Raw genomic sequence first — 8,713 nt, forward strand, 5'->3', positions numbered from 1 at the left:
AAATTAAAAATTATGCAAAACGTTTCCAGGATTGTTGTAAAACAGATAGAATATTTTACATATGTTTTACGCTAGTACGTAGTATCGCATGTTTAAGAACAAATAGCTGAAATGCTAATAAAAAACACACTGTAATCATCAGTCAACTTGTAAACCAAATTACAATACATCAATGCAGTACATTGCTTAATAAATAAGACATCTCCCATGTATCAAATTTGGAGGAATGGACCGTACAAACTTTAAATAAGAATATATAAACCTAATCATAGCCAAAAATTGGAGCTGGTGAGCTAGAAACCGTGAGAAGATGAATTTGCTATATCTGTAAAAAAGAGAGGCCACGTAAAAAATAAAGTTTAAGAGTATCGCGCGAAAGCAGCATGAAGGTGTTTGCCAGAAACAACACAAATAATTCAGGGTTAGACCCAAGAATTTCAAAGAGGGAACCAAATCTTGATTACCTGGAGGTACAGAAGTGCATGCTGGGAGAGGCAGTTGATGTCAAAGCTCAAGCTTCTTTCCTTGTTATCCTGGAATGTGTGAATATACATAAGGGCATTGAGTTCTTTTGGCAAATATGACGTGATGATGCAAAATAATATGTTGAAATCTTCAACATTAGAGGAACTTATGAGAATTAATCTCGAGAAGTAAAATATCTACTACAGATCTCATCTAAGTCAAGCGTAAGGAGTTCACAAACAGAACAAGAAATTAAGTATTGGTAGCTTGTTAGTTACAAGAAACATGTAGTTATCAGCTACGTTCAGACATAGAAAGAATTAACAAAACTCTCACTCGTCCAGGTTGAAGAACTCCTGGACAAAAATGGTACACTTTACCTGAAACAATAAATTCCCAAGGCTGTTGTTATTTCATTAATGACTGAAGTGGCAAAGTGCAGATAGAGAGCCCCTGCACAAAGCAAAGAAAACTTAAGGGCTTGTGCATGATGGGTGCGGACCCCATATGAAAGTTAAAGGTAATGGTGTCAACAATTGATTCAGTATATTAGATTGAATCATCTTGAATTATATTAGAAGATGTGAACAGCATGAAAACTCATATATGCAAAAAATCTTAAACCTGTGTATGTGCAATAGCCAAGAAGAACCCACAATTCGTCGACCAAAGGAACTCTGCTATGATATAAAGATTTCATCAGTGCAAATGTTATTAAAGCATATATTCAATTTCAGAAAAAGAGACACAACAGCTGAAAAATAAAATAAAAATAACATGTCGTTGGCTGAACAAAATCACCACGCACCCATCATTTAGCCTCGCAGTGAGAGCATTTGCAATGGCCAGTGGCAGATAAAACAAAGACTGCAGAAATAAACAATTAAGTGAGGCTCACAGAGAAATATGACTCTGACAAAACAGACTGGCGACCGTTTACTTGAAAAAAGATGAATGATTGTAACGTCGAATGAATGGTTGTTATTAATAAAAAAACGTTCGTGACAGAAATAACAACATATGAAGAACTGGTGCAGGTAAGAAAATTGCAATAATATGTAACTTGTGCAAACATCGCCATAAAAATTCAATCAGCCTAATTAACCAGCAATTGAAACGGGCGCTCGAGCTGCTGTGTGGTTTAAAATATTTGAGTTACAGCTTTACCGCCAGCTACAACTTTTGGTAAAGGTCCAATTAATAAAGACCGATGATTGATGTAATACTCCATTCCCGTAAAATGTGGAAAAGGAGGGAGCCCTTTCCTAAAACTGCAATGTACTACTCAAGAAAGGATAAGAAATAGATCATAACCCATTTCCCATAAAAATATGGGAAAGGTGCGAGCAGTTTTTTAAAAATGCAACATACTACTCTAGCAATGTGGGTTAACATGAATAAGAAATAGATGCTAGCGGAAAACATTGTGCAGAATGTCACTAGGCTGAACAGAATGGTATCAGATGTGCAGATTGCAGTTGCATCACCCAATCATATGTTGGTGCGATGGGGTGTGAATAGTTTTACTAGACTATTACAATTAATTCTTCTAGCAACTTTTAATAAATTTCATAAAACAAGGATGGAGGTAAAGTATTTTGTTACCAGGTCAATAGTTTAAAGTCCCTCTTGTGCGGGCTCAAGGGTCACAAGAGTGAGATTGAGTTTCATAACACTTAGCTAATGCTTCATCTCATGATTAAAACTCGGTGCAAAACATCAACGTAACTAAAATGAGTTTGTACCATGCACATGTGTGTTTTCAAACCCTTGGGTTCGTCGCATAGGTGAGCAAGTATCATCCTTCCCTGCAAAACAATGTTCAGTAATCAGCAGCAGAAGCTTCTTAAAGCACAAGGCTGCAAGCATTATTTGAGAATTTCACGAGCCAGTATAATGACTTAGACAGGAAATCGATAACATGCGATCTGATCAAGCACACATAACAATGGAGTCACTTCGACTGCATTTGGGTGGAAAGATTCGGTGGATTTGGATTTCAAACCCTCAATACAAATTCATTTTATAGTTTAGGTAACTCTCAAATCCATGGACTTCAAAATTTTTCGAGCCAAACAAGATATTTCAAATACCCATTTATTGGAATAAATTTTAAACCCATTACTCGATCCCAAAGCAAACTAAAAAAAACTCATTTCAACCCGTTTTATGACATATTTTCCAAAGCCAAAACACAAGTAATAAAATCATGTGGTTTCTAAAAATGCATCAACAACGATAAGATCTTACCACAAGAAACCCGAACGCAAGCCCAGTACCCACGACAACTAGATGTGGATAGTTTCTCATTAAATCAATAGGAGATATATAGTCCCTGCGGGGTCATAGTCAATAATAGAACATAACAACAAACTAAAAACACAGTGAATGATAAAGATCAACACATACCACACAAGAACTCCACCTAACAGCAGACCAAAAGGATAAAGCTGGGAAAATACGAGAAAACAGATTCAAAAAAAGAATAAAATTAAAAGTCAGATATTATACATGTCAAACATACACACCATTGCCAAAGCTAGCAACATATTTCCTTTTCTTCCCTGGACAACCTGATGAACATTGTACACACTGCACAGAACAACTTTAAAATTAAAAGCATATTGAAGCTCAATGAGTTTAAGTATCAACAAGGGTGCAGCTGCTAGAGAATCAACAAACTTCAAATTAAATTTGATGTGAATACGATATGAAATCAGTAACGAGTAAACTACCAAAATTCATTTTAAAGCTGGACCTTACTCTGGACACAAACATATGACCTCTAAGAAACATATAGTAAATTTAATCAATTATATTTTCACTTCTCGAGTTCCTGATAGATTGCATGATGATAAATTGTACAGCAAACTAAGGTTTAGACCGACTAACAGTTCCATGTGGTGAAGCAGAAAACTAAAAATTGTTTATGGTGAACTTGTGATAATACCAAGAATTGGTAAATAGCTTCTTCCAAAGGAAACTCCAAATTAATTGTACTCACTTGAATGCAATTGTTGGTATAACAGCAAACATTATCATGAAGAACAGAACAACTTTGTACATTGTGATTTCTGAAAGAGAAAAAAGAAAATAAATCATAAAAATCCAATCAAGAACATAATAAAGAAATAATAAATAGAAGGGGCACAAAGCCTGAAAAGGACTAGTATCGCAGTAGGATAAAACAAAAATATAGAACCTGATGTGATGCTACAATAACATGGAAATCACTTCAATCTCAGTAGTTGTGTTAACAAAATCAACACTAAAATTGTTCCGTTGTCCTCGATTTTACAAGACTCACCATTAATAAATGGAACCCAACTCAAAAAGGGCATAGATTTTCCTAGCTCTTGAGCCCACCACTCAGCACCTGAAAAGATAACAAGTGAAATTCAAACCTCATTGTCTCACTGCAGATTTATGTATGCAAACATATACAAAAAAACAAAAATAAAGGCTCGTGATAGAGAAGTAAAGTGCTAGAAGCAATACCTACTATAGCTGTGAAGAAATGGACCATATATATCAACATAAGACCTTCAGTAGGTCCATTTACAACCGGAAGAATGAGTGTGTTTGTGAAAAAACTGACAAAAAAAGTAAAACTAATAAGTTAGTAAAAGAGCAAGTAATTGCAATATGGGAATTGTAAACAGTAAGATAAATACAAATGTATACACCGAATATCTACAAAGCTAAAATTAACTCCTAAAAAATAGAGTTCGGGAAAAAAGATATTTTCCCATTTGGACTGCAACAACCTTTTCAAGAGGAAATGAGGGAGAGGGAGAGGGAGAGAGAGAGGGAGGGAGATTATTTAAATCAAATTTGTGCAGTAAATATGCAAAACTTGGGTCCATAGAAGGGCATAACTCAAACACATACACAACAGACAGTTATAATAATGCTTTCAACTCCTGTAAAGAACCAGAAACATGAATAAGCCAATTTACTTACTGTTCCCATGTAGCAAAGTAAAAAGGGACAGCTGATATAAACCAGAACCAGAAAGCATTCCGTCCACACATAGCAGTGCTTGCAAATGCCAAGGATTCAAACTGGAAAAAGTTTATATTTAAATTTCAAGAATCACTACAGCAACATCTAGAGAAAAGAGCAACTCAAAATTCAAAGACATACCGCACACGCAAGAGCATCACATCCTGGGATAGAAATTAGTTAAAAATATTATAGCACCCAATAAGTGAATAAAAACTTAGAAATGCCATGGAGACAACAAGAGTTCAACAATGAACAGAATGAAAGAGTCACCATGATCAAAAAGTTCCCCCAATGGACTAGAAGAATTTGTTCTTCTTGCTTGCTTCCCATCAACAGCATCAAAAGTCTAGCATATTTTTCAAAAATTAAAGAATAATATGAGAAGAAATTTGGAATGAAGAGATAACTGAAAACAACTACAAAATTTGGGAGATGAAAAGAAGACTTGGCAAAACTGAAATTGTAGTAATAGGTATCAGTATCACAAACTTGAAAATTTTAACAAATCACCACCTCATCATTTCAAGTGTTATGACATGTTAAAGTCAACCCCTTTCATTATTTGGACCAACACATAAATCCAACTAAGTGAATAGTGTATGTAAGGAAAACCAGATTCCCCCAGACACCCACACCCTAAAAAAAACAAAAATACAAAACAAAGAAGAAAAACAACATCATACAAGTTAATAACTGCACGCAAAAATGAAACAAACCCCCATGTTGTGTACATTATTAAGTTCAGATTGGTTCAGACTCCAAGATATTTCAAAAATAGAAGACACCATGACTCCAAACATATTCTGAACACTGCTAGTTGAAACACAAGCATACTTGATATAAGAAGAGCAGCAAACCGTGGGCAAAATGAACCCATCTTGGCGGAGGTGAATCCAGTTGAGGTGAATATAACTGCAGCAGAGACTTTTAGAATGAGGACATAGGATGAAGTAACACTCCAAGAAAATTATTAACAAATGAAAAAACAAAGTTATGTATTAATGGTGGACAAACACCCGAAGGAACAAAATATTAGGAACTACTTGATTGAAGAATTACAGGAAATATCCAAAGGAGGCACTGATGAGAATGACGGGCAGAACGTGTGCCCTTTCAAAGCTCTATAATCTAACTAAACACAAAGTTTATAGCCACTGCTATGCACTAACATAGTGTTAATACTGCAAATACAAATCCATACAACCAGCCATCCTCATCAAACCAACTTCTAAAAAGCATCACATTCTTGTTCTTTTCCATTGCAACTACACCTACGCATAGAGTATGTACAGATAGGAAAAACTGTCAAACATTATCTATTTATAAGAAATTTAACCCTGCTCAAGATGTTCTGCACGTGTAATAAATTTCATATTCGTTAAGTTAAAAGAAAACCAAAAACTTATACAAACTAAAGGTAAGTTTTTTCTATGGAAAATCACTTACTGATTGAAGGGAGGAGAGAGGGAGAGAGAGATGGAAAGAGAATCTCACTCACATATCCAAGAAATGCAGATGTCATCAAAAATATGAATCCAGTAAGTGTGATCTGATGAAAAAAAAATATTAATTTTAATCCAATCACAAATGAGAAAAGAGGTCATAACCACAATTAATTTATGCAAAGAGAAGATTGAGTTTACAGAACATTTACCATATTAGGTCTGAAAGTGTCCAGCCCAGGCAGAAAATAAAAAATTATTAGTCACCGTATAAGGCATTAAAAAAATCATTATTATCAGAATACATATGAATTCATAAGACTAATGGATACACTACTCCGCAAGCGCTGCTCTAAGAAACAGTATGCATCATTAAATATTGGATAATGGTCAATAATAGCCTCCTAAATATCTTATATCCAACTCTGAGGAACTGTATATAGCTAAATAACTAGAACAGTATATAGCTTAGCACTCAAAACTCAAAAGAATCAACTGAGGTAGCAAGATTAAAAAAGATCTGCAGAAAATATCGTGATGCAACAGTGAAGGAAATATTTCAGAAATTGATACTCAGATGCAACACTAGCAAACTTTTGGTGTGTTTGGTTAACAAATACATAAATTCCCTGCACAGAAGATTTCTTTCCAAATTGCATCATTTCACAGACCGAGACCACCAAATAAAGCCCTCAAACAAGAAAGACTGAACAATCCATCGAGTTTCTGAAAATTTCCAAACAATTAACGTCCTAATAATCTAATATAAAAGTTACATCATGCTTAGAAATTAAACCAATTAAACCTCTTTCTTTTGTCGGCCTTTTCAACGAATGTGCAAATGATGAAGTTAGCCTTCGCGGTACCCCAAGGGCCAAGGGTTGGTTACACTAAGACACCACTTTGAATACTTAATGACTTCTTTTCCGATTCACAACAAAATACAAAAAAAAATTCTTCTAAAGAAATTAACAAGTTTATTTTTCAAATAAATATCATATTCCAAAAATTACTTTGTAGGTGCTACCACTCACTTGAGTGGAAGTTCCACCAGATTCAAAGAAGATAACTATCTTGACAGAGATAAAACAGGGGATCTACTAAACACTTGATTATACAGAATTTTTCCACACACTGAAATTTATCGATTGCTAACATCGTCAATTTTATAACAGTTAGAAATCTTAGAGAGATACCTCACCAGACAAAAGATAAAAGATATCATATTTGATCTTACGATTTTACATGCCCTTCCCTTCATAATTTGAGAACTTTCCAAGCAAAATCAAGTAACTTTTCACCCTTTAAGCATCATGACAAGTTCGTAATTTTTTTCTCTCTCGAAAGTATAGCTTAGCAGCACAACCAACTCAAGACATATTGCATAAACACGCGTCAAACAAAACATGCGAGCAAAAACATCAATAGGACTTCAGGAACACAAAAAACAACAGCAAATTTGAAAAAACAAACCCAAGTGAGAAAAAAAAGAAAGAACAAAGAAACATACGGCATCCAAAGAGGAAAGAAAGTAACACATCGAGTCCAGAAGGGCTGCAAAACATATTTGGCCAAGTACGAGTGATCCACCCCACTGTATTTGTATCTATGCAGAGCTGCAACTCCGTGTGCTCCTATGTATCCCATCCTAATCACTCCAAAACCACGCCTTCAACAAATAATAATCACACGAATCTCCAGCCAATGTTACCTGCACCAAAAAATATAACTTCGAAACACGCAAATCGAAAATTGAATTTCAAGCAGACGAGTAGGAAATTCGAAGATAGTCACAGATCGAACGATGAATCTCGGAAAATACACACAGATTCGTAAAAAGGAATTTCACATCCGTGTACGTAGAGATCGATCCAAAAGTGGGAGGAGAACGGAATCTTACCAGTGATGTATCGCGCAGAGAGATCGAGAGAGCTTTGGTAAATGAAAAGGAAATGCTTTTAAAGCAAATAAAATAATACTATCGTAAATTTTCCATTTAAACACAAAGGACTTTCTTAATTGCGCCACGTTTAGTTTCTTATATTTTTTAAGAAAATATGTTCATATCAACCCATACAAAAATGACAAAAATTGTATAAGACGATTTCACGAGTCGTATTTGTGAGACGGATCTTTTATTTGGATCATCCATAAAAAAGTATTATTTTTTATATTAAGAATATTATTTTTTATTGTGAATATGGGTGTGATTGACCCGTTTCACAGATTAGGATACGTGAGACGGTCTCACACGAGATTCACTCTAAATATATATATATATATATATATATATATATATATATATATATATATATATATATATATATATATCGAAAAATTGACACAGTTTCATATATATTTTTGTGTTAAAATAAACTTCTAATTATTTTCATATTTATTTATTAAACAAAATGATTGGAATGTCCATGATGATTTTTTAAAAGTCAATATATATAGATTTTATTTTGTTCGTTATCATTATTAGTGATTTTTGACATGTCCAATATAGTTTCACAAAAATTCTAATGAATCAATTTTATGAGATATATATTTTATTTGGGTTATTCATAAAAAAACAATAATTTGTATGTTAAAAATATTACTTGTTATTATAAATATGACCATGATTAACTCGTTTCATGAATGAAGATATGTGAAACTGTCTCACAAAACACATATTCATATAATATTTTGCATATCGAATTTTTTACAAAAATATTTTATGTATCGAGTGTAAATTTTCTTGCTCGTCACCCTTCTTTTTTTGCTTGAAATGTGAGTTTTATCATTTAACAATT

At 33.8% G+C, this 8,713-nt stretch overlaps 1 protein-coding gene across 1 annotated transcript; it reads right to left on the bottom strand.

The window, feature by feature from the left end:
* Positions 1 to 137: 137 nt before the first annotated feature.
* LOC140830568 (choline/ethanolaminephosphotransferase 1) lies at positions 138 to 7,947 on the bottom strand. The gene is made up of 20 exons (XM_073193948.1): positions 7,816 to 7,947; positions 7,426 to 7,626; positions 6,128 to 6,137; positions 5,972 to 6,022; positions 5,308 to 5,385; positions 4,744 to 4,819; positions 4,612 to 4,634; positions 4,429 to 4,529; positions 3,964 to 4,058; positions 3,773 to 3,841; positions 3,470 to 3,539; positions 2,994 to 3,057; positions 2,875 to 2,915; positions 2,716 to 2,800; positions 2,211 to 2,273; positions 1,274 to 1,332; positions 1,090 to 1,142; positions 846 to 918; positions 465 to 533; positions 138 to 325 (listed from the first exon to the last, which is right to left on the bottom strand). The coding sequence occupies exons 2-19, from the start codon at positions 7,560 to 7,562 to the stop codon at positions 512 to 514; spliced, it is 1,170 nt and encodes a 389-aa protein (XP_073050049.1). The 5' UTR covers positions 7,563 to 7,626; positions 7,816 to 7,947; the 3' UTR covers positions 138 to 325; positions 465 to 511.
* Between the last annotated feature and the right edge of the window lie 766 nt (positions 7,948 to 8,713).

The sequence above is a fragment of the Primulina eburnea genome, chromosome 4 (genome assembly GCF_022965805.1).
Source record: "Primulina eburnea isolate SZY01 chromosome 4, ASM2296580v1, whole genome shotgun sequence".
NCBI lineage: Eukaryota > Viridiplantae > Streptophyta > Magnoliopsida > Lamiales > Gesneriaceae > Primulina > Primulina eburnea.

Excerpts from the sequence above, each read along its gene's own strand:
- LOC140830568 (XM_073193948.1), bottom strand. The coding sequence starts at position 7,562 with ATGGGATACATAGGAGCACACGGAGTTGCAGCTCTGCATAGATACAAA. Across the intron at positions 4,820-5,307 it reads TGCTGCTCTTCTTATATCAA|ACTTTTGATGCTGTTGATGG; the intron begins GTATGCTTGTGT and ends AAAATATGCTAG. Across the intron at positions 1,143-1,273 it reads ACTGCGAGGCTAAATGATGG|AGTTCCTTTGGTCGACGAAT; the intron begins GTGCGTGGTGAT and ends ATATCATAGCAG.